This window comes from Monodon monoceros, unplaced genomic scaffold, assembly GCF_005190385.1.
Source record: "Monodon monoceros isolate NGI ecotype Baffin Bay Population unplaced genomic scaffold, NGI_Narwhal_1 Super_Scaffold_4, whole genome shotgun sequence".
Taxonomy (NCBI): domain Eukaryota; kingdom Metazoa; phylum Chordata; class Mammalia; order Artiodactyla; family Monodontidae; genus Monodon; species Monodon monoceros.
This window is the reverse complement of record NW_021703781.1, coordinates 24,946,332-24,974,071: the sequence shown is the minus strand read 5'-3', so window position 1 is coordinate 24,974,071 and position 27,740 is coordinate 24,946,332. Positions and strand designations below refer to the sequence as shown.

General features: G+C 47.8%; 3 protein-coding genes across 7 annotated transcripts in view; 2 read left to right on the top strand and 1 right to left on the bottom strand.

The window, feature by feature from the left end:
- The window catches only part of SAMD8 (sterile alpha motif domain containing 8), a 42,408-nt gene extending 31,198 nt beyond the window's left edge, over positions 1–11,210 (bottom strand). The window contains exon 1 of one of the 2 annotated variants that reach the window (XM_029201112.1): positions 11,037–11,210. In XM_029201112.1, coding sequence (XP_029056945.1) covers positions 11,037–11,210 — 174 coding nt within the window. The remainder of the gene's footprint in view (positions 1–11,036) is intronic. The other variant, XM_029201114.1, reaches the window with a different exon arrangement.
- A 139-nt stretch (positions 11,211–11,349) lies between these two features.
- On the top strand, positions 11,350–25,772 carry DUSP13 (dual specificity phosphatase 13). Of its 4 annotated transcripts, XM_029201244.1 has the most exons (8): positions 11,350–12,733; positions 13,862–14,079; positions 15,348–15,555; positions 17,861–18,064; positions 19,082–19,176; positions 22,850–23,023; positions 24,432–24,652; positions 25,323–25,772. In XM_029201244.1, the coding sequence occupies exons 3-8, from the start codon at positions 15,469–15,471 to the stop codon at positions 25,523–25,525; spliced, it is 984 nt and encodes a 327-aa protein (XP_029057077.1). In that variant the 5' UTR covers positions 11,350–12,733; positions 13,862–14,079; positions 15,348–15,468; the 3' UTR covers positions 25,526–25,772. The 4 variants fall into 4 exon arrangements, with proteins under 4 accessions (XP_029057077.1, XP_029057078.1, XP_029057079.1 ...); XM_029201245.1 differs by lacking the exons at positions 11,350–12,733; positions 13,862–14,079; positions 15,348–15,555 and having other exon boundaries at positions 17,869–19,000; XM_029201246.1 differs by lacking the exons at positions 11,350–12,733; positions 13,862–14,079; positions 15,348–15,555; positions 17,861–18,064; positions 19,082–19,176 and adding an exon at positions 19,333–20,442.
- On the top strand, positions 12,936–14,198 carry LOC114883283 (dual specificity protein phosphatase 13-like). Its single transcript, XM_029200916.1, has 3 exons — positions 12,936–13,084; positions 13,862–14,079; positions 14,173–14,198. Exons 1-3 carry the CDS (start codon positions 12,936–12,938, stop codon positions 14,196–14,198), a joined length of 393 nt encoding a protein of 130 aa, XP_029056749.1.
- Positions 25,773–27,740: the final 1,968 nt, after the last annotated feature.

Genomic DNA, 27,740 nt, shown 5'->3' with positions numbered 1-27,740 from the left:
TACTCAAAATCAATGACAATGAGAAAATCTTAAAAGTAAAAAGAGAGGATACACACATTATACACATAGGAACAAAGATAAGAATGATAGCAGATTCCTCACTGGAAACATTGCAAGCTAGAAGACAGTGAAACAATGTCTTTAAAAGACTGAAAGAAAAAACAATGATCAGCCTATAATTCTATGACCGGTAAAATGTCGATCAAAAACAAAGGTAAAACAAATACTTTTTCAGACACACAAAAGCTGAATAATTTCATCTCGAGCAGACCTGAGCTACCAGAAATGTGAAAAGGAAGTCCTTCAGGCAGAACAAAAATGCCATCATTTGAAAATATGAATACCAGAAATGGTAGATATATGGGTAAATATGTAAGTAAAATATGTCAACAATAGCACAAAAGTTGGGAGAAATGGTCTACTAAAATAAAACTCTTCCAGAAGAGGAGGGAATATTTCTGAATCCATTCCATGAGGCCAGTACTACCCTGATACCAAAACCAGACAAAGACATTACAAGAAAATAAAACTACAGCCTGAGAGCCCTTACAAACGTGAAAGCAAAAAATTTAAACATATCTTAGCAAATCAAATCCAACAATATTTTAAAAGGATAATACAACATCACCAAGTGATGTTTATCTCAGGAGTGCAAAGTTAGTTTAACACTTGAAAATAAAAATAATTCACCATAGGCTAAAACAGGGAAACCACACAATAACTCAAAAGACAGAAAAGCATTTGGCAAAATCCAGTATTCATTCCCAATGAAAAACTCTCAGCAAACGAGAAATAAAGAGAAACTTCATCAAGTTGATAAAGGACATATTTGAAAAACCTATGGTTAACATCATACTTAATGATGAAAGGCTAAAGGCCTTCCCCTTAATATCAGGAACAAGGCTAGACTGTCTACTCTCATCATTTTGGTAAAACACTGAGCAATCTAGCCAGTAGAATAAGGCAAGAAGAAGAAATAAAGGGCATACGATTGGAAAGGAAAGAACAAAACTGTATTTGCAGACAATATGATAATCTATGTGGAAAATTCAATGGAATCTACACATACACACAAATACAAGTTACTAGAACTAATAATTTAGTTTAGCAAGATTGCTTAATATCAACATACAAAAATCAATTGTATTTCTATATACTAGAAATAAACAATCAAAAAATTGAAATTTACAAAATAATACCATTTACAATAGCACCAAAAACTATAAAATGCCCAAGGATAAATCTGACCAAACATGGGAAAAATCTGTACACTAAAAACTATAAAACATCGCTAAGAGAAATTAAAGATCTAAATAAATAGTGACATGGGTGGGTCAAAAGACTCAAATTTTTAAGAAAATAAAAATGCTGTGAAATAAAATTCATATTTTATGTCCAGACAAGAAGAATTCAAACATAAAAATTTTTTCTCTGCCCTTTGGCCTCCTCTCTCCCCCCTACTGAGAACTGTGTATCTATATTACGCATCAACCAAACCTCCCCCGTTGGCATAAATACCTGCTCAGCCATAAAGAGCAACATTCTCCTAGCACCAGCAAGACAACTCCTTAAAAGATAACATTCCTTCTTCTTGGGACTTCCCTGGTGGCGCAGTGGTTAAGGATCCACCTTTGAACTTGGTAAATTGAATCATCCTTGTCACCTCTCTTTCTTTTATCCAACAATCAGCCTATCAAAAATATATCCAGGACTTCCCTGGTGGTGCAGTAGTTAAGAATCTGCCTGCTAATGCAGGGGACACGCAGGGTTCAAGCCCTGGTCCGGGAAGATCTCACATGCCGCGGAGCAACTAAGCCCGTGCGCCACAACTACTGAGCCTGCGCTCTAGAGCCCGTGAGCCACAACTACTGAGCCCATGTGCCACAACTACTGAAGCCCATGCGCCTAGAGCCCGTGCTCCACAACAAAAGAAGCCACTGCAATGAGAAGCCCACGCATTGCAATGAAGACTAGCCCCGGCTCGCCACAACTAAAGAAAGCCCGCATGCAGCAATGAAGACCCAACACAGCCAAAAATAAATAAATGTATAAAAAAAAGAAAGATAACATTCCTTCTTGATCTTGTAAGGGGCCACACGACTTTTAGATCTGGACTGTGTAACTGTCAATAAAACGTCATTTAATGTACAGCCCTCTGTCTCAAAAAAACTTATATAACTATGCCTACACTTCTTATTGGTGGAACAGCTCTGAGAGCTTTCTGATGTGCTGTTCTTGGGTTACAGTGCTCAATTTGGCTCAGATAAAATTTTCCGTTTTTTTCTTAGATTGACTGGTTAATTTTTCATTGACATCCGTCAATTCTTCCAAAATTTGATCTATATATTTCACGGAATCCCAATCAAAATCCCAACAGACTTTTTTATAGATAAACTTATTTCAGTAGTTGATATGGAAATGCAAAGGACACAGAATAACCAAAACAACCTTGAAAAAGAATAAGATTAGATAGCTAATTACAAGACTTACTATATACAGTGTTTGTTTTCTACTGCTGTGTAACAAATTACTGTAAATTTAGTGGCCACTGGCATTTAGGGCCTCCTCCTATTCTGAAAACCAGCTTTTTCTCTGTTGTTTTTCTTTGTTGAATGCCCCTTGTACTTAGAATCTCTTTCTCCAGGAAAAGCCCAGTCCTTTGCTGGCTGATTAGGTCAGGTCCACTAAGATAATCTCCCTTTCTTAGTCAACTGTGCCATGTAACATAACATAATCAGAGTGATAATCAGACTCACAGGTCCTTCCCACTATACAAAGGTCACTGGGGGTCATTTTAGAATTCTATCATACTACCCTAATCAAGACAAAGTAGTAATGGCATAAAGATAAACAAATCAATGGAACAGAATAGAGAATCCAGAAATAGACCTACATACATATGGATATCTCATTTTCTACAGACATGCAAAGGCAATTCAGTGGAGAAAGGATAGTCTTTCCATCAAATCGTATTAGAACAAATGAATATCCATATGCAAAAAAAATTAATCCATACCTCTCACCACATATAAAAAATTAACTTGAAATGGATCACAGACCTAATGTAAAATCTAAAACTAGAAAACTTCTAAAAGAAAACACAGGAGAAAAAAAAAAAGAAAACACAGGAGAAAATCTTTCTGACCTTAGGTTAGGTAAAGATTTCTTAGATATGACAACAAAAGCAAAATCCATAAAAGAACAAGTTGATAAACTGGACTTCATTTGCCTAGGTAGGTGACTGAAGGACTTTTATAGTTTCTAGTCTACAAATTTCTGCATTGTTTGGATCTTTAAAAGTAATGCACTTCTACAATAAAAAGACAGAAAAATATATAGAAGCGATACATATTTGCTGAAGAACATTTAAAATATAATTTCAAAATTACCCCCCAGAGAACTAATGCTTGTAATTTTTTATTTATCTTTCATCCACAGAACTTTCTATAGGAAAAATTTCTATAGAGAAACCATACCATTGGTAATTCTGTATCATTTTTACTTAACATTATTGCATGAGTCCTGTCTAATGTTATCAAACTATCCTTTGAAAAGGACATTCCATTGTATGGCTATACAATAATTTGTCCATTTCCCCACTGTCAGCAACTGTTCACAATTTTATTACTATTACAAATAGTACTGCAGTGCCTTGGGTTAGATTTATAGAAGTAGAATAAAAAATCAAAAAAATCTGACATATTATTTAGACACTAACTCCTAGCTACGTCATTAAAGTTTGATCCACGTCAAAAAGCACTGTGTGCAAAGCATGGTACCTGTCCAAAATGTTAACTGGTACATAAAGGAAACATTTCAATTTGAGATAAAATTTAAAAGAAGTTTATTCTGAAATCATGAGCAATTAAAAAATTAGTTATCAAAGGTCAATATGTTATTATCAAGGCACTGAGAGAATATAGTCCACTCATGCAGAATCTTACCATCAAGAGGCATTACTCAAACTTAGTTCCAACTCATAGATAACAGATAAACTAAAGTAGCTGACTGTTCTGTACAGAGTGGAACAAAACATTTCTTATCTTTTGGATGGACTCTGGTGAGAAATTTTTGAAAACTATTTTTTTAATATTTATTTTTATTTATTTATTTGGTTGCACCAGGCCTTAGTTGCAGCAGGCGGGCTCCTTAGTTATAGCATGCATGTGGGATCTAGCTCCCTGACCAGGGATCGAACGCAGGCCCCCTGCATTGGGAATGCAGAGTCCTAACCACTAGGCCACCAGGGAAGTCCCTTGAAAACTATTAAAAAATGCAATTTTCAGCACATCAACTTGTTCATTTACTAGAAATTTTATTTCTTTTCTCTCCAAATTTAATTCATACTAATTAAAGATGTCAGCAGCTTGACAGCAAAAGAGCTCAGCATATTTCCCATGATCTTATCTCCATACTTAATACAATAAAAACAGCTTATCTGGTATTTCTTAACAGTAGCATGGCTGTTCTTTAATCAATGAGCCTTTAATGCATACCAATGGAGTGATATGCATTAAATTATCTTCACGATAATATAAATAACTCATTTGCTTATTAAAACTCAGTTACCAAATTAAAACTGCAAATACTGTATATTAGGTTTAACAAACTAAGCACAATCAGCCCAGAACTGCAAAAGGAGACAATAACTATCAACAAACTTTTTCCCTATTCTGCCTCACTGAAGCTATTTGTTTTGTCCTATCCTATCTTTGTGACTGAACAGCTGCAGGACAATCTGGCCAACTACTGGAAATGATGACTTGACTACAAGGAGTATTACCATCTATGAATCACCATTGACTCAGTGCCTGTGACAAATATGATGAATCGGCACTCAGGATCCTTTCACAAATATGATGAAATGGCACTCATGATCCTTTCCGATCTCCCTCTAGTTGTCTTTTGTACTACAGAGGTTAAAAAGGTAAAAATTATTCCCCAGGATCCCTAGCAACTAGGGTTCTAAATGTGAATTAGGTTCAGCCAACTAGATGCTCTGACATGAGAGGAAGGCAGAAAGTGAAGTAGGGGCCATTTTCCTGAAGTTTTGGGTATCCACAAGAAAGACTATTGAAATATTGGTTGTATGTGAGTGTACAAGTAATTCTCCAGTTTCTAGTCACTGACTTTGTGTCAGGAAGCAGCTGAAGTTGTAGAGTAGCAGTACTGGCTTTCTAATGCCTGCATCACAGATATGATGATGTGTTCTCTGTGTGTGTGTGTGTTAAACTATACATAACTGAATATTTACTATTTTAACCATTTTTAAGTGTACAGTTTAGTGGAATTAAGTACATTTACATTGTGCAATCATCACCACCGTCCATTTTCAGAACTTTTTCATCATTCCAAATGGAAACTCCATATTCATTGAACGATAACTCCCCATTGTCTCCTCCCCTGTGCTCCTGTCAACCACCATTCTACCTTCTGTCTCTATGAATTTGACTATTCTAGATACAATAGTGGAATCCTACAATATTTGTCCTTTTGTGTCTGCCTTATTTTCCTTTGCATAATATCTTCAAGCTTCATCCATGTTGTAGCATATATCAGAACCTCCCTCCTTTTTAAGACTAAATAATATTCCATTCTATGTATATATCACATTTTGTTTATTCATTCATCCATCAGTAGGCACTTGGGTTGCTTCTAACTCTTAGTTATTGTGAATAATGCTGCTATAAACATAGGTGTATACAAATATCTTTTCAAGTCCTGCTTTCATTTTTTAAAAAATATTTATTTATCTGGCTGCGCCTGGTCTTAGTTGTGGCATTCGGGCTCTTAGTTGCAGCATGTGGGATCTAGTTCCCTGTCCAGGGATCAAACGCAGGCCCCCTGCATTGGGAGTGCAGAGTCTTAACCGCTGGACCACCAGGGAAGTCCCTGCTTTCACTTCTTTTGCGTATATATCTAGATGTGGAATTGCTGGGTCATTTGGTAATTCTGTTTAATTTTCTCAGAAATCACCATACCATTTTCAAAGCAGCATCATTTTACATTCCCACGAGCAACACACAAGTGTTCTAATTTTCCACATCCTTACCAACACTTGTTTGTTTTTTTTTTTAAATAATTAATTATTTCTTTTTGGCTGCGATGCGTCTTGGCTGCTGTGCTCACAGGCTTTCTCCAGTTGTGGCAAGCGGGGGCTACTCTTCGTTGTGGAGTGCGGGCGTCTCATTGTGGTGGCTTCTCTTGTTGCGGAACATGGGCTCTAGGTACGCAGGATTCAGTAGCTGTGGCGCTCGGGCTCAGTAGTTGTGGCTCATGGGCTCTAGAGCACAGGCTCAGTAGTTGCGGCACATGGGCTTAGTTGCTCCGTGGCATGTAGGATCTTCCCAGACCAGGGCTCAAACCCATGTCCCCTGCATTGGCAGGTGGATTCTTAACCACTGTGCCACCAGGGAAGTCCCTATGCAGCTTTAAAAAAATCCCATTAAAATTTTTTAATCCTAAATTAAAAATCTTTTCATTGAGCAAACAAAAAACTATTATTTTCCCTTTATAGTTATCAAAAGGTAGTTTACTTTTTCTTAGTAAGCACTGTTTCTAAGTATCTGAATCTGCTATAATTACAAAAGTTTCAAAGACCCAGAACCACTTCCTACCAGTTTTGAAACTCTAGCAGTGATCTTCTACCGTTTTACTATATCCCACTGAGCAGCAGAATTTGGGGTAGCACATTTGAAATAAATTAAATTGTTTTTTCAGTTACATTATCATTCTATTGGCTGCACTTTAGCCTTGGGACATTTTTTTTGCTGCACAGACCATGCACTATTATATACCGTTATTAAAAAAGGTTGTCATGTATACCAAAGAACACAAACCTTTTCTGACTCCAACTTGCCTTTAAACTAAGACTTCCACTATCTGGTTGTACCTAATTCTCTACCACATTCAGAACTGTCTCAGTTCAATGAATAAGAATCAGTTCAATGAATAAGAATCAGACAACACTGTGCAGGTTATATCCTCAGTTGTAGTAAAAGTTTTTACACAATGGTCAAAATTTAGTGGTAAGTTTGATGAAAAATCCTTAACCTGGCAAAATGTCAGAGCACACCAGTAAAGAAGCCAAGTGTATAAAATTCAAATTTTTATTCTAATCATTAAAATAATATTTGGGCAGGCTAGTAGTTGTGGTCTGACAGATTGACTGGTAAAAATCTTCATTCTTAAATATGCTACACCCCCAAATCAAATCAACATAATAGAAAATGAGAAACTTGCTCCAGACTTCAAACTCCATTACAATATTGTGCAAATATACTGGATTTGGCCCCAAAATTTAATGTATGGTCTGGCAATCTCTGACTTTCATACCAATGTTGTATTGATGAAACTGACATAGATTTAATTTAGTCTCAAAGTTCCACACTAAAGCCAATTTGCAGGCATTTCCAATAACTCAGTGACACAGCTTAACTTAGGAACTTTAGGAAGACCCTAAATTAGCAGAATTCATGGTTCTCACCTCCTACTAGAATTTCTTACCTGTCAAGAACTTTAAGAGAACAGAAAAAAGGGTCAAGATAATAGATATAGGGCTTCCCTGGTGGTGCAATGGTTAAGAATCTGCCTGCCAATGCAGGGGACACGGGTTAGAGCCCTGGTCCGGGAAGATCCCATATGCCGCGGAGCAACTAAGCCCGTGTGCCACAACTACTGAAGCCCGTGCACCTAGAGCCCGTGCTCCACAACAGTGCAGCCACTGCAATGAGGAGCCCTCACACCGCAACGAAGAGTAGTCCCCGTCCCCGCTCACCACAACTAGAAAAAGCCTGCGTGCAGCAACGAAGACCCAGTGCAGCCAAAAATAAAATAAATAAAAATTCCTCGCCCCCACTGCCAAATCTCAGAGCATAAAATAAATAAATAAATAAATAGATAAATAAATCTCTTGTCCTCAGCCACAATTCAAAAGCTACACTAAGCCCACAATAAATATTCAAGACAAATACAAACATAGGTCTCTGCCTCCACAACATTCTTCTAAGGTACACGTCATAAAACTGTTTAACAGTGAAACACCGTGCTGAAACTATTATGACCACGTTTTCCTAGTTTCTACCATCCTAAACAAAAGCCAAGATAGACTCATATTATGTTACATTCTGCAGTGAGGTGATTTTATTACTAGTAGGGCCCAGCATTTAGTGAAGTAACAAAACATTTCAAATATGGAAGCCTGAAGTCTAGACTCAGCTAGGTTAAGATCCACTTATGATGGTGCTATGTGTACGGGAGGAGGGGGTACAGGTCTGTCACAAATCCATATCCACATATTCAAATGGCAAATTACCAGTGACAAAGGCAGCACGTAAACACTGAATTGTTCTCAAAGGATGCCTGTCCCATGCTCCTCTAATTTCTAGTTAACCTCCTGATTTCTCAAAGCCAGGAGAATCATAAGACCTAAAGTAAGAATCACTGTTACGATTAATGGCTGTACTAGGTACATCCTACTATTAATACCATAGTATTACATCAGACCTGGAGGTAAGAATTTTGAAACAATAACTAGTTAATATGGTTATTCTTATAAGACAAAATAATAATGATGATATTCATTAGAACATCTGTGATTCAACATTTTCCCAAAAACAATGTTCAAATTTCATTTCTCAGAAAAGTCATGAAAATGTCTCTAAGTCAGCTACGGCAAAGTTCTGAAAAAGCATTGAAGATCTTAGTGATTAACAAAATAAAAATGTTTACAAGTAGTTGTGCAAAGTAAAGAGTCTTTGCAGAATGGCGATGATGCTACTGAAATCAAAAGTGATTATCTAAATATATCTGCATCTTCTGCCACAGCAGTCATAATGGCTTCTAAAGGAGTAATATAGATTTTCTTGCCTTAGAGAAACTGCTCTACCATAAAACTGATTTTATTTACAACTAAGTGGCTGTGAAAACTGTCAAGGCAAAACAAAGACAAACTATTAGGGACGCTAATGTATTAACTGTACAAATTCATGTAACAGTTTCTTTAATTTTGCAGTAACATTAAGATGTAACCTTAATAGAGAGTTCTTATATTTCGGTTCAGTTCAGCAAATTTTTACATGCCAAGACTTTTATTTAGAGCTAAGTATGAAGACATACTTAGAGGTCTCTAGAGAATCTCAATCTAGTGAGGGTAAACAAACATAAATAAACAATAGTAATACTATATATACTTCTTCAACTAAAGGATGTTTGTATTAATTTAAAGAAAAAGGAGTTAATCTTTTAACATCAGCTAAAAGCAAAGTTAAGAATTCATCTCTCCTTTGAAGAAATAATTATTAGTCTACTGAGCATTTGAAGATATGACATATAGTCAATACACATAAATTAACAGCTTACTGCAATCAGTAAATTATCATCTCATGAAGATTTAACCGTTGGATACCCATTTAGACTAGAAATACTTGATTAAAAGTTTGTTATGAAATGCCAACAACTTTGCAAACCTATAATAGGATAAAAGGTTGTAAAAGTAAAACAACATATGAGACGTGGCTAAAGTCAACATTTCACAAAGACATGTTATAATTTAACAATTACAAAAGAAAATTAATCTATTTCAACTAAAGAGAGTATAAATACTGCAATCATTATTTTTCTGGCATAATTATGGTTTTGGTACGATGTCTTCTATAAAAGGCATCTGTGTACCCACCTATCCCAGTTCTGTTAACTGACAACTACAAGCATCCTCTATTCTTAGTCTTCTAGATAACTCTACTAAAAGTATTATTCATACAATATCTGCAAAGCGTTGGTCCTGCAAATCCGTCAAGGTACCCTCCTTCCAATTTTCAAGACACAACTCCAATTCTGGAGTTACAGGTGAGAGGAACATCTGGTAGCCTCCTGGACTGTGGTGATTTCACATACAGTTTTATGCACCTTTTTAACCCAGACGATCACGTCTTTACCCTGTGGCCAATACGTGTCAACTCAAGCTACCAAAGTGAAATCAGTTGATACTGAGTATCTGTAAAATCTAAGTGTCCAAATTCTTGTTTCCAGTTTAGTTTTTTTAATTTAAAGGTAATGTATTAAATCTTTTTTTGTGAAAAAAGATTGTCTAAACTTGTCTGGTACTTAAGATAAACTTAAATGTAAGAAAAATACAAAGAAAAATAAAGAAACACATTATTACTGTTAGAAGAAAGCCAAATGATTATCTTTATTTACAGAATCACTCCTTTCACTATCTTTTCCAAACATCACTTCCTTTTCACTACTTCCCCTAGTCCTTTGGGCAAATCAGTGTTTAACATCAACCCTCCCACCCCAGATTCTTAAAAGTATTCACTGTCCACAAATGAGAAAGCCCCATGACCCAAATATATTACCCTAGTGATCGTCCATGCTTTGAAAGACACCTGTGAAAATGCCAAAGCCCTAAATTAGAGCCTCCAAGGGCTCCTTTTCTTTCTTGACCCCATTTCTCTTTTTCTGGCCTTTAAAGCCAGACGACTTGCCACCCGATAGCCCTTTCCTCTTCAAGCCTAAATCCTTCCCCTAATTACCACCACCCACTCTGGTCAGCGATCTTGTCAGTCCCACCCCGGTTCCCTCTCTCTGGCCAGGTGGTAACATCGACCTTGGTCCGGCTCCTCTGATTCCGTGCCCCCAGTGCCAAATCTCAGAGCATCTCTTCCCCCGGTCCCATATTCCCGCGGTACCCCTTCGGTCTTTTTGCCTCACTACCCGGTTTTCCAAAACCTTCAAGCCCCTGCCTCTTCGAGGCCACATCTCCCTCAGCCTCCCACTCCCTCTCGCTCTCCCCTCGACCTCTCCTTACCCCTCTGCCTCGGGCCATCGTCACGCCCCTCAGGCCCTCGGCTCAACAACCTCCATTTCCCTCAGATTCCATGCTAAAGGGGACTCTCCACGCTCCCTCAACGGTCTCCCGGGGCCCCTCCGAACCCCTGTCCGTGGCAGCCTCCGGCTCCATCCCCGACTCTCCACTCACCCTTGGCTGCAGGCGCCTCCCAAAGCCTCTCTTCCCCGCCTCAGCTCCTCCTCACCTCAGCGGTCCGAGTCGGGCTCCCCAGACCCACCTCCGAGTCGGCGTCTGAGCAGCTGTCGGAACCCGGCGTCCTCCGAGCCTCGCCGGAGTGAGACGCCTCAAGAAGCGGCGGTGGAGCCCGGGTAGGAGAGCCGAAGTGGACCCTGGGGCGGTGGCGGCTGCGCGCAGGCATTGCCCCGGCCGGCCCTCGTCTCACCCGCGCCGGCAGCCGCTCGAATCCGAACCGGAACTGCTTCGGGAGGCGGGGCCCTACCGGCGGGAGGCGGAGCCCTAGGGCGGGGGCGGGGCCAAAACCGGAAGGGACGCGGGGCTCAAGATGGGCGCGAGGGGAGAATGGAAGCTAGAAACCGCAGCAAGGAAACCCGAGAGCGCATGCGTCAGGCCCAAAGCCGAAGTGTAAGATGAGGGGCTAGCAGAGATGGGGCGGGGCCTATGGGAGTAGCAAATAGTGTTTGGGGGCCAGAGGAGGTTATCCTAATTCCTTCGGAGGGAGCCAGCTCCTCTCCAATAGCCAACCTCCAATCATTCTTACCACTTATTGCCCCTTTATTCTCTGAGAGTCCCTATGCCAAATGCCATATAAATATCTCACTTAATCCTTGTGCCACCTCTACAGAGTATTACAACACAGAAGGGCCAAGAAACTTGCCTGAGGTTGGGCAGTTAATATGTGCCAAAGCCAGTATTCCTACTCAAATCTGCCTGACTTCAGAACCTATGCTCTTTTCACCTTACTATACTGCCCCACCCTGAGGGAAGCCCCCAGCCCAGGCCTAGCATTGGTGTAAACCAAGTCCAAAACCACCTGCGACCTGGGCTCCAGCCCCTTCTTGGCCTTGGTTTCCCAGGCGGTGCAAGGCAGACTTCAGTGGCTCTGATGGGGGTGGGGACAGGCTCTGGAGTGGACATGAGTGCAAACTGCTACCATGGAATGCCCTGGTGTGGCCTTTACCCTCGAGGCAGACTCAAAGCCAGAGGCAGCTGGGAGCCTCCCCACTGCAGCTCATGCCCCGGATCAAGCCTTCATGAAGTCATCTGAGAGCCGGCAAGACATATCACTTCTTCATCCCATAACTAGCTCTGGCAGAAGGACAGATACAGACTTTTCTCTGTTTCTGTTGTGAAGACAAAAGCCCTTATAGGCAGAGGACTCTCCCTCCCCCTCCCCAAAATATTTCTGATGATAGCCCTTTGGTTCTTCAGAAAGTCTAGGGGAACTTTCATCTCCCTTCTCCCCCCCTTTGACATATGCAGCCCATTTTAGCCTTCTCTTTTGTGAAATCAGCCATTTTCATAACAGAACCACTGTTCAAACCTTCCCCCATAAACCCTGTGGGCACCCTTTAGATGAGGTCCTCCATGCCTCCTCGCCACTTTTCTCCGACTCTATAACTCAGGAACCCTCCCCTGAGCCCCATAATCCAGAAGCTCATCCAATAGCCATACAGCTCCCACTTAGTTTGTGACCCAGGCCTGAAGAACTTTTCCTATCACGAATCCTTGGAGGCAATCACCTCCTCTGCACCCCAGATCTCTACTTTAACTCAGTCCTCAGAACCAAATAGCCTTACACAGGAGTCTAAATCTATTAAACATCTATTATGTGTTAGATGCAGAATATCCTTTGTTTCATTTAATCCTCACAATTCTTACATCAGAGGTGAAGAAACTGAGGCTGAGAGGTGACTTGCAGAGGTATGTCTGATTCCATGTTGTCATGGAATTTGGGGTTAGGGGGTGGCCTGGGGAGGAAAATGTCCTGTTCTCTCTAGAGGCCCCTGTGACTTGCTGAGTCACTTGCTGCTGTCTCACCTGTCCCTGCCAATCTCTAGGAAAGGAATGACACTGGAGAGGCAGAGTTGTGACCGCAGAGACAGAGGGGCAGGTGGGCCGGCCCATGGCGGAGGCCTCGCTCCCACAGCTGAGGGGAGATGCCGAAGTCACGCCTTGCCCCACTGTCCTGGAACTAGAGGAGCTCCTGAGGGCAGGGAAGTTTTCTTCCAGCCGCGTGGACGAAGTTTGGCCCAACCTTTACATAGGAGATGCGTGAGTGGTAGCTGACTGAAGGGATAAGGGGGTGGAGACAAGGAGAGACAGTTCCTGGGATCTTCACCAGAGATGGGGGTGGGGTGGGTATAAGGGCAATAGTTCTTCTCTGAGCTTCCCAGGCTAGGGACTTTCTCCAGGACCCCTCTGTACTGGGGACAGTGCAGTGAGCAGGTGCAGCCACCAGGGGGAGCAGAGACTTTGCCTACCTGAAAGAAGGGAGCTCCCAGAGGTTCCCAGAGTCTTCTGGCACATCCAGAACAACTGGAGGGTCTGGGGCGGGGGAAGGACTGGGGAATGGTGATTTGCGGTATGAGATGAGGTGGACAGAGAGCTTGCCTTTCCGGTTCCAGCCTCCCTCCTCTGGACACAGAGTGGGTGAGGAAGGCTGACTGAAGGTGAATCAGGGGAGGTGTCACCTTTAAATATTTGCAGATTAGAAGCAGGTATGAGGTAGTGGCCAGGAGAGGCCAGATATGCATGGTAGGGCATGGGGCAAGAAGGGAGGTGCAGCTGGGTCCCAGGGCCGAAGCAATCCTTTTCCTTCCTGTCCTGGCCAAGGCAAGGGTGGATTGCCTCAGGGAGCAAAGAGAGGCTAAAGCTAAATCCCTTGACCACCAGCTCCCCTACCAGAAAGCTCCTATGGTGGGGCTGTGAGCCGCAGACCCCATGGGTTCCTTCTGGCTCCTTTTGGACCCTAATGGATTCATCGCTCTGAAGCGGGGGTCCAGACAAAGCCTTCCTGGACCTCATTGCTCCCCTTCCTCCCCTCCCCAGGGCCACGGCAAATAACCGCTTTGAGCTATGGAAGCTGGGCATCACCCACGTGCTGAATGCTGCCCATGGGGGCCTCCACTGTCAGGGCAGCCCTGACTTCTACGGCAGCACTGTGAGCTACCTGGGGGTGCCAGCCCACGACCTCCCTGAGTTCGACATCAGTGCCTACTTCTCCTCTGCAGCTGACTTCATCCACCGTGCCCTCAGCACACCCGGGGGTAAGACTTGGGGTTTGAACCCATATCGCATCCTGCTCAGTCATGGGGGGATGTCCAGTTTCCCCTTAAACATCAGTGTCCTCACACCCCTAGTTTTTAAAGGGCCATCAGGTTTTTAAAACTCTCTGCTCAGTGTTCCAGCACTTTATCCAACAGCATTGCTTCACAGATAGGGAAACTGAGGTCTAGAATACAGGTCATGCCACGAGCTAGGAGCAGCCCTGGGGCTAGAAGCCAGGTCTCCCAAACAACAAAACAGTTCTTTCTGTATCACTCAGCCTTGGGACATTGCTATCTGGTACCTAGATGTCTGGCTTCTGCCCCAAAGTACTTTCGAATGGAAAAAATCTTCTAATACCAGGGGTACAACAAAGGAGCCTGGGGAAGCTGCTTCATGTTCATCCTGGGTGAGAGCCATGCCCCTTGCCACCTGACCCCGGGTGAGCCAGTGTCTTCTCTGGACTTCAGTTTCTCTGTGTCGTGGGAAAGACAAGACTATGGCTCATAGCACTGTTCAATCCAAGGCACTCTGACATTCATTTTCCTTCACCATTCATTCACCAACTATTATCTTCTCTGTGCCAGCCACGGAGCTAGGTACTGGGAATCCACACTTAGGCAAGGCAGGGCTCCCGGTGGAAAGACAGTCAAACTGTGAAGTATTACAAGCGCTACTCAGATGAGTGGGCAAATGTGAAGAGCAAAGGGAAGTGGGGTGGGGGGGACTTCCCTCTACAACTGTATTCACCGGGCCACATGCAAAAAGGATGAGCTGCTCTGTGATTCAAGTGATACCATGAGTGGTCAGGAAGCCATGTCTCAGCCAAAACCTGACAAATTAGTAGATGTTAATCAGACCAAGAGAAGGGGAGACCTTTTACAGGTAGTTGAAATAGCATGTGGTAAGGCTGGAGGCCAGGGACCATGACAGCTTCAAGGAACTGAAAGTTACCCAGTGTTCCTAGAGCTGAGGGGTGGGGGGTGGGGGGACAGCCTGAGGTGAGGCTGCAGGGTCAGCAGGGGCCAGCTCACAGAGGGTCCTGTGAGCCACGTTGGGGAGTGTGAACCCCATCCCAAGGGTAGGCATAATAGGTGCTGGTGTGCCCATTTGACAGAGCAGGAAATGGAGGCCCATACATGCTGAATGATTTACTCAGGGTCACAGAATATACCCAGGGCAGAGGAGGGAAAGGAACTTGGGTCCGCACCTCAGCCCCTGGGCGGGCTGGTGGGTGGGAAAGGGTCTTTCAGCAGGATGTCTTTCTCAGCCAGGGTCCTGGTGCACTGCGTGGTAGGGGTGAGCCGCTCTGCCACGCTGGTCCTCGCCTACCTCATGCTGCGCCAGCAGCTGTCCCTGCGTCAGGCAGTGATCGCCGTGAGGCAGCACCGATGGGTCTTCCCCAACCGAGGCTTCCTCCACCAGCTCTGCCGGCTGGACCAGCAGCTGCAGGGTGCAGGCCGGAGCTGAGGGGCCAGGTGAGGGTCGGGCAGGGCGTGAGGGGCCGGGGCTGGGTACAGTTAGCAGTGAGAGGTCAGGTGAGGGCTGGGCAGAGGGCAAGGGTACGATTGGAAGTAAGGGGTTGGGTGAGGGCTGGCAGGGGACATGGATGGGACCAGTTCAGAGGTTGGAGATCAAGGCTGTGTGTGGCTGGAAGAGAGGGTTGAAGGGGGCCTGGCCCGTTCCCCAAGCTTCTGGGCTCCCCTCACCAATCCAAGGTCTCACCTGGGCCTGGCTGAGGCACCCCTCTCCTAGGACCCTCTTCTCCAGCCCACCCAGATTCTTCAGACCCAGAGAAGATGGAAAGGCTAGGAAGGAAAGGGGTGGAAAGCATAAAATGGAAGAGGTGAGGCCTTCCAACCTGGTCCTAATGCTGATCTGTCCTGCCTCCTTGGCTGAAAGCCTGTGGGGCTCACCTGAACCCCACCGAGGCAGCAGCACAGCCAGTCCTGCACCTGAGGGCTGTCTGGCCCTTCCCACGCCTCTGCACACCCTCTCCTCAGGTCTGGAACCCAGCTCTAGGGAAAAAGTGTCCTGCAGCTATTGCTCCAAGCTTAGTTAATTCTGTCAGCCCTGAGCATCCATTCCCACCACGGGGAAGGAGAACAGGTGCTCCTGCCGCCCGCCATGACCTCCTCACACAAGCCCTGCTTGATATAAAGTTCTTCTGTCGCCACACCGTTCAGTTCTCTGCCTTGGACCCAGCATCCCACTGTCTACCTTCACCCCACCCAATGTGATCTCAGAGACCTACAGAAGGCCCCTCCCTAACCTCCCTCCCTCTCTGGTCCTGGGGACCCTTTAGGACATAAAGGTTTCCCTGAAGTCTGTCCATTTACCTTCTGCCTTCCTCCTGTTCCATGTTCAGTGCATTTGGAGGAATAGCGCCCCGTCTTTAAGCTGCCTAAGGGGAACAGATCCCCAATACCTCCTCTTCCCAAGGCACCTCCCTTCCGCCGGAGGCCCCAGCGTCCCCAGCTGCCCAGTAGAAGGAGTTGCGCTCCCCTAGCAGCAACAATGCTTCTCAGGCTCCCAGCCCACAAATGGTTGCCAAGGTGCTGCCGCAATTTCTTTGGCGTCAGCTCTGTGTTTTCCTCCAGCTCAACGGAGAGGCAGGGGTGCCTCTTTCTGGGGTCAGTGGCTGTGAGGGTGCCAGATTGTGAAGGAGCTGCAGAATTCCTACTGCCCTTCTTCTCCCATCATGCCCAGGCTGGGACTGTCCCCAACAGCCCATCTTCCTCACACTCAACATCCCCACCGAGGGCCATCTGATGGAAGGTTAAGCCTCCAGAGCTGCTCTCCATTCCCCCTATCCAGCCTCCAGCTCCTGCTACCCATACTGCTCCTTCCTTCATCTCTCCTCAACCCTGACTTTGGCTGTGCCCCACCACTGCCAGGTGGGAGTGGGGCACTGGCCTAGGCTCTCCTGGGAGTTTGAAGAGCAGCAGCTTCCTCCTCCTGCCAAGACCTTCCCTGAGGCATGGACTGAATCTCCCCCTGCCCCCACACATAAGAGGTGGTTTTGTCTCTGAATGCACAGCCAGCCCAACCAAGGGGAGCGTTTGAGCAATATCGACCCCTTCCCACATGCTGTCAGGACGATGAGCATCTTGGGGTCGGGGATTAGGGCAGGATGGAGGGCGAGGTTTAGAGTTTGGGGCTGAGTGTAAAGGAAGAAAATGAGGGTTGTAGCTGGCGTTGGGATTAGGCCTGGGGTGAAGCTGGGCGGGAAACTGTCGTGGGGAGTTCTGCAGGTGTGGGAGCCAAGAGGCGGACAGGAATGGCATGTTCCCATCCTGCTCTCTTTCCTCTAAACAAGGTTTGGGAACCTGGGAGAACAGCAAATCTCTGATCATGCCCAATCATCCCACTTCCGTGGCCTGGGGCCCTAAAATACTCTGACCTCAGCCCTCAGCATCTCTCCCTTCGGGCAGCTAGCTTTGGGAGAATCATTTGGTCTACAGCATTGCACCGTGACTGGGGGTGCGTCCAACAGCTGGAGCCCCGGGAGTTGTGCAGTGAGCAACCTGTGTGACTGTACACAGCAGCCCTGGGGCTGGGGACTCTGCGAGATGAGGGGGCTTTGGGGAGGTCATCTCCCTCCATGAGCCCTGGGCCCCGAACTTGCCTCATCTCTCTCGGCACCCGTACCCACTTGACCTTACACAGAGGCTCAAGGCAGAAGCAGGCTTATCTGACAGCTCTTGTCCCTGCCCTGATGAGTCCCAGCCAATCTGAACCATGGTTTACCTGCCTGTAACATGGAGCTCATCTCTCCCCCAGAACTGGTCCTTACTCCCTGCCACAGGGCTCTGCCACTTTGCCACCCTGGCACTGGCCCTGCTGGTGCTGCTGGAGGCTCTGGCCCAGGTGGGTACGCAGAAGATGGTAAGAGACCAGTGTGGGGTCCGCCCTAGAGCCTGCAACTCCATGCACTTCCTCCTGCTGCCTGCACCCCCTCTCAGCCACTGTCTCCAGTTCTCACAGGTGGGAAGGGGCTCCTGGTTGAGGCCCCTCGGGCGTGTGATCTGGCTGTTCTCTTCCCTGTCTCCCTCAGGAGTGGGGGGACACGGGAGGGGGGATTCTAAGCGTTTATGATGGCCCCTGGCCACGGCCATCTCCATCAGCTCTCCCCAGGGCTCAGGGAGCCCCAGTAGGGGCTGAGCCCTAGCTCCCTGGAGCTCGGGCTTCAGAGACCCCGTGGAGGCGTGGCTACGGGTATGCATACGTCTGTGTGTGTGTCAGTCATCTGGGAGTATGAGTGGGGAAGGGTATTAAAGTATGGGTATATGAAGAGGGTCTCTGGAGAGCAGGGAGTGTTCTTAATAGGCCCAAATCCAAGGTCCCTCACTGAGCCGTTAGCCTTGGAAGGGACTTTAAAGACCATCTCACTGGCCTCGAGGAGCAGTGAGGCCTGTGCAGGAATGTCTTCTGGGGGAGGGAGGAGCTTGGCAGAGGGCAGAGCGGTTTGCAGACACACAGCTTCTGACTGAAGGCCGGGCCTGCTCCAAAGACCTGCTCTGAACTCCACTTATATCTCTGTCTGCCCCCACTTCCCTCAGCCTAAGTCTTCTGGATCTTTATCCTGGGCCAGTCCTGTAATCCTCGGCTCCCAACCAAGGGCCCCTGGACCTGGCTTGTGATGTTGGCAGTGCGGCCAGTGTGGGTGTGATCTGGCTGTTCTCTTCCCTGTCCCCCTCCATGGAAGATCCTTGTAGCTTTAACTTTCTGCCCACGCTCCACATCACCCTTGAAGGCCAACCGACCTTTCAAAATGGCTTATTCAGTCTTCCTTCTTCCTGCCTCACAAGCAACATCAACATCCACACATACCACAGGCAGACCCCTGCCAGACTGCCTCTACTCCCAGCAGGGCCAGGTGCCTGGCTGGGCTTGGCACTGACCATGCCAGGGGACCAGTGGGTGAGTTGGGAGTAGCAGGGGGAGGCCAGAGGAGGGGAGCAGCACATCATGCTTTATAATTAAACTCCGATCAAAAAATAGAAACAGCATCAAGCGTGCAGAGACAGGCGGCTGGAAGCCGGGAGCAAAAAGTGCCCGTCAGAGAAGACCTCAGCCTGGGCCAGATACCCCCACAGGTGGGTGAGTGCCCCTATTTCAGGGGGGCTGCAGAGCATGCTGGGTAATGAGGGCCAGGACACCTGTGCCTGTGTGTGTGTGTGTGTGTGTGTGTGTGTGTGTGTGTGTGTGTGGTGGGGGGGTGGGTTAGATCTGGGGAGGGACTGGGTCAGAGATAGAGGCACAGACAAAGCATAGTAGTCAGAATGACCTGGGCTTGAATCCTGGCTCCCACGCCTATTGGCCGTGTGACCTACGGCGTAGGGGATGATGATACCATCTGCCTCATAAGGGTGACGTGCGGATTCAGTGAAAAAAATGTAAGCATTTAGCTCGGATACATAGTACGTCCTTAGTTAGTGGTGAATACAATAATTATTGCTGGACAGAGAAAGAAAACTCAAGAAATACAAAGAGTTAGCGACCAAGCCTCATTAGCCCATGGGATATGGCTGAGTCTTGAAAGGGAAAGAGTAATAATGGTGATGATAATAATAGTAAGATGCACCATTTATGGGGCATCTACCAGGAGGAAGACCCCGTGGGAGGTGCCTTGAACATTTCTTATCTCATGGAATTCTCACAGCAGCCCCACTGAGAAAACTAGCTCAGAGAAGACTACACAGAAACAAGCTCCAGACTTGAGAACTTGGCTCAGGTCTGCCCTCCTCCAAGGCCTGCACACAGAGTGCAGAGACCCAGGCAGCTCACCACAGGCCACCCGCCGGCCACCCTCCCCAAGGCTTCCTTCACCAGACTCCTCACTTGTCCTGCCCTGAGATGTCCAGCCCCAGCTGTCCTGTGGCCACAGTCCCTGTGGTCTACCTTGAGGGGAGGAGGAGAAAGCAGGGAGAGTGAACAGGAGGGAAGACCAGGGGAGCACATCTGGAGCTTCAGGGAGGAGGTGGATGGCAGACAGAGGCCCCCTGCCCTGCGGAGGCCTGGGCCTTGGCCTGAGGCTACCGGCGTGCTGGGTGGTGTGTTGGGAGGCTGCTGGAGGAGCACAAGCTCCTGTGAGAGGCAGGGAGACAGAGGCAACCGGGGAGCGCGACACAGAGAGGCACCAACAAAGGCAGAACACAGATGTCTGAACTTGTAAACAGCAGCGACTCAGGAAAACCGTTGCCCACAGAGGCAGCTGCTCAGCTCAGGGGGGAGACACAGGAAGGTCGCAGGAGGAGTACCAGAGGAAAGGGAGAGAAGAGCCAGGCCGGCCCTGTCCCTGCTGGATGTTGGGCCCAGGCTTCACCCTGCCGTGGCTGAGGAGATGCGGAAGGAGGTGTCAGGTGGGGCACTCGGCATCTAGGTCTGGGGATGGCAGAAACCAGGGGGCTGCTACAGCCACCAACTCCCCTTCTTTGGGTGTGCCTGGAGCTTGAAGGATGAGTCGCTGGGTGGGGGCTAGGCCTGACCTTGGCTGAAAAGGTGGGCTGGACCCTTCTGGGATGGAGCAGACAGGTAGGGGGTACATCCATGAGCATCAGGTATGAGGTCCAACGTGAGGCCTAGCAAGGGGTACTCCTAAGTCCGAGGAAAAAGCCCCCTTCTCCAGACCTGGGCCTAAGCCCCGAAGAGGCTGAGGCGTGAGCCAGTAGAAGAGGCTGAGCCAGTAGAGGGGTCAGCCCTCATCCCTGACCCCTCTACTGGCTCCTTCTCCTCCCAGGAGCCTCCAGGAGGAGCAGGGACAAGTTCTGTCTCAGCCGGAGCCTGGCTATCCGCGCCCAGGCACCGCTGGGCTGCAAGGCACCAATTGGCCACTGGGTGGCAGCCTTACCCCACACCAAGCTCAGAGGCCTGCAGCGGCGCCTGCCAGACTTCCCAAAGCCCCAACGCAACCGACCTGGGGCTCCTGCAGGCCCAGCTGGTAGCTCCAGCCCAGTGTCGCTGTTGGACTCTCCCCACTCCAACACAATACACTGTGCTGTACCCTGTAGTTTTTGCAAACCCAGGCTCTCCTCTCTCTTTCTCAGGTCAGACCCTCCAGAGATTACTTAAAGTCAGGCAAGGCCAGCATCTTTAAGTTGAGAAAGAGAAACCGCGGCCCAGACAGGAGCAAAGACTTGCTCTTGACCTCGGAATTAGCTGTGGCCAGGCTCTCCCCGCTCCCTCTAAAGTTCTCTTCCCACCAGTTCACATAGCCTCCCATCTCCATGGGGAGTCCCAGGGCCAAGAGCCTTTAATCGCAAAGAGACACCAAGCAGAGAGGGGTCCGGGCGTTTGGAAGGTCTGCACTTCAGTCAGCAGTGGCCTAGGTCTGCTCTCAGGCCCCACCCCCATGGGCTCCAAGGGGAGGACCTGGAATTCTAGCTGCTTCATAGCGTTTGTGTTCCGGGCGGAACCTGCCCCGGCCCCATTCCGCTCACGTGCTGAGTCCTGTCCCTGCACCCACACCCCGACTCCCAGGCCCAGACCATGCCCTAGGTAGGTGGCAGGCAGTTCAGCCTGCCCTGAGAGGTCACAGTGGGGGATGAAAGGGAAAACCGGGCCTTCGCTTCCGCCCTGCCCTCCCACTGCTCACTGGGTGAGCTTGGCCAAACCGGTGGCCTTCCAGGTTCCCATTTCTCTTCCTGGCCCTGGCACTGCCTACCAAAGAGCAAAGAAGTTCTTCCCAGTTTGTACCTTCCCTAGTTACTGGTTGAGGGGACCAGGGACAGTTAGCCAAGAGAGACACTCCTTCCAAGCCCAGCACCAGACCCAGGTTCTGGTGCCACTGACATCCCAGCTCTGCAGGGTCTCGGACCCCCTCAGCCAGCTGACTCCTGACACAAGCCACCCCACCTGGGTGAGGCCTGACCTGCAGCACTGGCCTGAGTCATGCGGGTAAGGAATGAAATCCCAGGGCCTATAGGCAGATATGGAACAGTTACACTAGGCTCCCCTGTAGAGACAGATGAGTTAGCGATGATTCTCTGGAGTCCCTGAAGGTGGTAACTCGAAGGCTTGGGGATGGAACTGAAGGAGAACAGAACTGGACTGAAACCCCGGCCTTGCTCCTTAACAGCCGTAAGACTGAACATTACTTAAAAATTATTCTCTGTGACCTTCATGTTCCTGCTTCAGCTTCCTCCTATTTATGATACGGACCTACCATGCGTGAGGCACCAGGCCCCTAAGAGGCATTAGCTCATTCAGTACGGAAGTGCTAACAAATGTCAGTTCATAGCCCAGGCCCCTCCCTCCAGAGATGGGCTCTGACCTTCAAGCACCTGTTACAGGGATGGGAGTCTGAGGACCAGCCCTGGAAGTAGCGAAGAAGGGGGCTTGAGATGAGCTGCCCAGTTGGCAGGGGTCTTCCTAGGTGCCCTCTGATGGCCACAGCCATCTGGAGTCCCCACCCCTATGAAGTCCCAAGTAACCAGAGACTTAAGGGGTGGGGTCTGCACTGACTAGTTGTTACAAACAGGGAACTCCAAGAGCCCCTTGAAAAAAGCTTCCAACATCAGGGGCCTCTAGAGAGGGCAGGAGAGAGGGCTTCCCAGCTCCACAGCAGTGACGAGGGGTTGATTCCCTTGTTCCCTGGGGAAAGGCCTCAGCCCCAGCTGAGCTGGTTAATAACCTCATGTGAAATAACTGAGGCCCTTCTGAAGCATCCTAGTGGCACCTGGGCACTGCACCATGCCTGGGCCTCCCTGTCAGCTGGACCCACCTGCAGGGAGCCTGCCCCTCGCCACCACAGTTTCCACTCTGTTCCAGGATGGACTCGCTGCAGAAACAGGACCTCCGGAGGCCCAAGATCCACGGGGCAGTCCAGGTGCCCCCCTATCAGCCACCCACGCTGGCCTCACTGCAGCGCTTGCTGTGGGTCCCTCGGGCTGCCGTGCTGAGCCATATCAACGAAGTCTGGCCCAACCTCTTCCTGGGAGATGCGTAAGTACGATCCACAGTGGGTGTTGGGGAGAACAGAAGGGGAGCCTCTTCCAGAGCCAAGGGGCAGAGTTGGCACCCTCTTTGCCTCCAACCATCTCTTTCCACATGTTTATTTCCTTTTACACTATTATTACTTTGTGGAAATAGAACACACCTAAGAAAAGTACACAGAGCATAGACGAACAGTTTCACCCCCCAGGTCAAGAAATAGGACATTAGTTGTGCCTCAGAAGCCCCTGTGGAACCCTTCTCATCATACCCCTTTTCCCTGTAGATAATCACTGAGTATTGAAACAATAATTTCCTTGCTTTTCTTTTTAGTTTCGCCATTTGTGTTAGTTTTGCCTATGTTTTAAAGTGATAGGAATAGAATCATATTGTGTATTTTGTGCCTGGCGTCATTTGCTCAAAATTGGGAGATTCGCCGACATTACGTGTAGCTATAGTTCATTCATTTTTGGTTGCTATATATTATTCGTTTGTATGAATACACCATAGTTTATTTATTCTATTTGAGTTGTTTCCACTTTGGGGCTATTATAAACGGTGATTCTAGAAGCTAGTACATGTGCCCTGGGAACACACACGTTTCTCTAGGATGTATATATAGAGTGGAATGTGAGTCATTTTCCCCAAAAGTTTTCTTAAAATTTAGAACATATGGATGAGTATATGTGGATTTTATGTTTTCCTTAATATTTAGAAAATATAGATCAATATCCTATTAACAATAGGGCAAATATGTATCCCCCCTACACACACAGATAACCAGTAATAAAATCCTTGTTGACTTTTTAAAAATGCATACAAAAATGGTATCGCTTTATAATCCCATCTTGTAATCTGCTTTATATAGAAAACTTTTTAAATGGAATTGCACAACATACTTTTAAAACACTTTAAAACAATGTTCTGTTTTGTTATCCTCTGTTTTTCTCAATATAGCACCAACACCTTTCTTGGTTCACCAGCATCTATCTACCACATTTTAGTGGTTGTGTAGTATTTCATTTAGCTATACCATAGTCAATCTTCTTTTATAGGCTATTTAGTGATTTTTTTTCCCCACTTTTTCTCTATCTTAAACATTAGATCCAGTTTACATTTGTCTGTGAGCACATTTGGGATTCTTTAAGTTCCTAGGAGACCTGCTGGGGCAAAGTAAGTGTACATTTTCGAGGCTTCTGATGCCATGTGGCCGACCTGCCTTCCAGAAAAGTTGGGCTGAGTGAAAGGGAGTCTTGAACTCCTACTAGAGGAGCCCCTTCACCCGAGCCAGTTCACTGGTTCCAGTCTACCCTTGGAGGAGGATGGCAGAGGAGGCAAGGGGGCAAGTTCCAGGCCAGCCAGAGCTGACCCAGTGAGCTCTACCCCACCTCCCAACTCCCCCCGTGCCCCTCCCCACCAGGTACGCAGCCCGGGACAAGAACAAGCTGACCCAGCTGGGCATCACCCACATCGTGAATGTTGCCGCAGGAAAGTTTCAGGTGGACACAGGTGCCAACTTCTACCGTGGAATGCCCTTGGAGTACTATGGCATTGAGGCTGATGACAACCCCTTCTTCGACCTCAGTGTCTACTTTCTGCCCGTTGCTCGATACATCCAAAGTGCCCTCATCATTCCCCAAGGTCAGCTGCTGGGGAAGGCACTGGGGTGGAGGTGGGGTGCAGGCAGGATCTGGGGCTATCTACTTTTCCAGGAGCATGGATGGTGGGGTCCTTCAGCAACCCTCCCACCTCATGGGGCTCACTACTACCATTTAGTGAGCATCCCCTTCAGGGACACCCTGGAAACCAACAATCATAGATATAACTAAGGTCCAGTGTGGTCGTTAGGGTAACCATATCGCTTGGTAAGAGGCCAGGTGTTGGGCAAAAGGTACAGGACCTAGAGAAAACTGCTCAAGAGCGTTTGCCAAGATGAGGCCTCAGTGTAGAGCTGCAGGGGCTGGGGAGAGGGCAGAACTGGGGGGAAAGGGAGGGAGGTGGACACCCCCTGCAAACCCAGGGGACTCCAGGAGTACTGACCCCCCACCATGCTAGAGTGGCAAGGGATGCCAGAGGAGGCACCTTGCACCAGGAGAAGGGAGTCCCGCTGCTAACCTTCACCCTGCCACTAACTTGCTTTGTGACCTTGAGCGAGTCCCTTTCCTCTCTGGGCCTCAGTTGCCCCATATGACAATGAGGACAGTGTCAGTATTCCAGGATGCTGTGATAGGTGGGCAGAAGCATCCCTGATTCCCTAAGGGGCAGGCGGTGTGAGAACAGGTAGCTGATGCTAGGTTGGGTCTCCCCGCAGGCCGCGTGCTGGTACACTGTGCCATGGGGGTGAGCCGCTCTGCCACGGTTGTCCTGGCCTTCCTCATGATCTGCGAGAACATGACGCTGGTGGAGGCCATCCAGACAGTGCAGGCGCACCGGGATATCTGCCCCAACTCAGGCTTCCTCCGGCAGCTCCAGGTTCTGGACAACCGACTGGGGCAGGAGACGGGGCGGCTGTGACCTGGTGGGCAACCAGGAACCCTGACCCTCCAGCCAGCATGGCCCACCCAACCAGCCTGGCCCTGGGGACCTTGCTTCCAGTGACCTTGAGATGTAAATAGCAAGTGGGGGCTTAGCTGAGGCAGAGGCAGGGAGAGCTGGGTGGTGACCTTTAGCAGGTGGATCTCCCTGACCCAATCCAAAGATTCTTTATGCAGAAAAGAGTTCAGTCTGTCTCTATAATAAAAGGTTCATCATAATAAAGACAGGAGACCTTCTGGTGGTTTGTGGGGCAGTGGTCACGAGGCTCCAGAAGGCTTGCCAGCCCATGATGGCAGCCTAGAGGTGGGGTCTGAGTCAACTGTCTGAGTAAAGACCAAAGTTCAATGCATCACCATCCTTTCCATGCCCACCCTGTATCAAACACCGACTATCAAAACTCGCTGTGCACAAACAGCATCTCCTGAATCCGGTCAGTTTTTTCATTTTCGTTCTTCTTCCAAAAAGGACTGACTAAAGTCACAGAAACCTAATAGAAGCATTAAACAATAGCACAGGGGTTTGGGAGGAGACATGCCAGAATTCCTGGTGAGGGACGGTTATATGATGGGGCAACATTTGGCTGTGAGTTTCTTACTGTTTGTACCCTAATAAAATAAAACAATGTAAAAAGCCCATAGGTTCCTCACCTGTACGTGAGGTATTTATGAGGATTAGATGGGCTGGCATTCCTCCTCCCTCTCTGGCTGTTTCCATGCAGCCCTGGCCTCCTCCGGCTGACCCTTAAACATCAAGGTGTCTGAGGACGCTGGCCTCTGCCTCTTCTCTCCTTCGGTGTTCTCGCTCTCCTGGGGGTCCTCTTGTCCCCACAGCCTCAGTTCACATCTCTAGGCTGATGACTCTCAGACCCCTACGGCGGCCCAATTCTCTCTTCTGAGTTCAGAACCTCTGTATCCTACTGGCCACCTTCATTTGAATATTGAACCTGAGCTTCAAACTGAACTTTTCATCACCTCCCACCCAGACCCACTCCTTTTCCTAGTTCCCACTTTAGTGAAGGGCTCTGATAGGCCTTGTCATCCAAGTCAGTGGTGGACTTCTGCCACTCTTCCAATTGGCCTACCAACTCTACCTCCTAAACAGGGCTCAGACCTGCTCACTTAGCTTCATCTTTGCTGACTACCCAAGTTCAAGCCACCTTACCTCTCACCTGGATTCTTGCTCAGGCCCCTGATGGTCTCTCCGCTTCTAGCCTTGCCCCCTCCAATTTCCATGCGGGCCCCAGACAGCTTACTAAAAGGAAAATCGCATCACATCACCCCGACACTTAAAACCCCTGAAGGACAAACACCTTGACAAAGCATAAAGATTCTTCATTTTCTGAGACCGTCTCATGTCTCCAGACATCTCTCTTCTAATTCTGTTCCCATACATGCCATGTAATTAAGAAATGCTAAATACACTTGCAGTTTCCAGAATGTACCACCCGCTTACCTCTTGGTGCTTTGCACATGCTTCAGGTTGCAGCACCTGAATGCACATCCTCACTCATTTTTGTTGGGGTCTCTTTGAGGTCTCAGTTTAGACGTCACTTCTGGGGACGCCCCTGGACCCAGCAAACCTGAGTGAAGTGTTTTTCCTTATGCTACCAAAATGTCCATCCACCCCTTGTGGGATCACCTGTCACACTGAACTATAATTGCTTGGTGCCTTGTCATTCTCTTCCAGCTGGCTGTCTCTCACCAGGCTTTCCCTGGGCTCAAGGTCCCCATGACTCCCACACTCTCTGGCTATGACCCTGCCATGAGGTAGAGTTCCGTGTTACTGGGCCCTCTCTACAGGGGCCACCAGGGGGAGTGGACTTGCCCCTGGGACTGGGCCAGCCTCCAGAGGGCACCTCCTCTCCCCCCAGCTCCACGTGCACACAGCATCTCACCATTTGGTCACCCTGACACCCTCTTCCCAGCTCATCTTGTCCCCTTGGGCCACCTTTGACTTCCCTCTTTGCTCCCCTGCCAAGGTTCTCTGGGAACAGCCCTGCCTTCTCCTGGGAACTTAAGGGCCCTTTGCCCTTCTCCACCATCTGCTCTATTTCCAGAGGGCAAGTGCTTTTCCTTTGTGCAAATCCAAAAAGGGGCACCCTCTGACCAAACCAGCCTTTTAGGCAGGAGCACTCCTGGGCAAACAGTTTGGTCAAGAAAAAGGTGTCCCTTCCTCCCAAGTAAACGTAGTTCCA

What these genes read in the sequence shown, in the direction of transcription:
- LOC114883283 (XM_029200916.1), top strand. Translation starts at nt 12,936, where the DNA reads ATGGCGGAGGCCTCGCTCCCACAGCTGAGGGGAGATGCCGAAGTCACG. An exon ending in AACCTTTACATAGGAGATGC is followed by an intron (nt 13,085 to 13,861) that starts GTGAGTGGTAGC and finishes TCCCCTCCCCAG; the next exon opens with GGCCACGGCAAATAACCGCT. An exon ending in TGCCCTCAGCACACCCGGGG is followed by an intron (nt 14,080 to 14,172) that starts GTAAGACTTGGG and finishes TCACACCCCTAG; the next exon opens with TTTTTAAAGGGCCATCAGGT.
- DUSP13 (XM_029201244.1), top strand. Translation starts at nt 15,469, where the DNA reads ATGGGTCTTCCCCAACCGAGGCTTCCTCCACCAGCTCTGCCGGCTGGA. An exon ending in GGCCGGAGCTGAGGGGCCAG is followed by an intron (nt 15,556 to 17,860) that starts GTGAGGGTCGGG and finishes TCTCTCCCCCAG; the next exon opens with AACTGGTCCTTACTCCCTGC. An exon ending in AACCTCTTCCTGGGAGATGC is followed by an intron (nt 23,024 to 24,431) that starts GTAAGTACGATC and finishes CCTCCCCACCAG; the next exon opens with GTACGCAGCCCGGGACAAGA.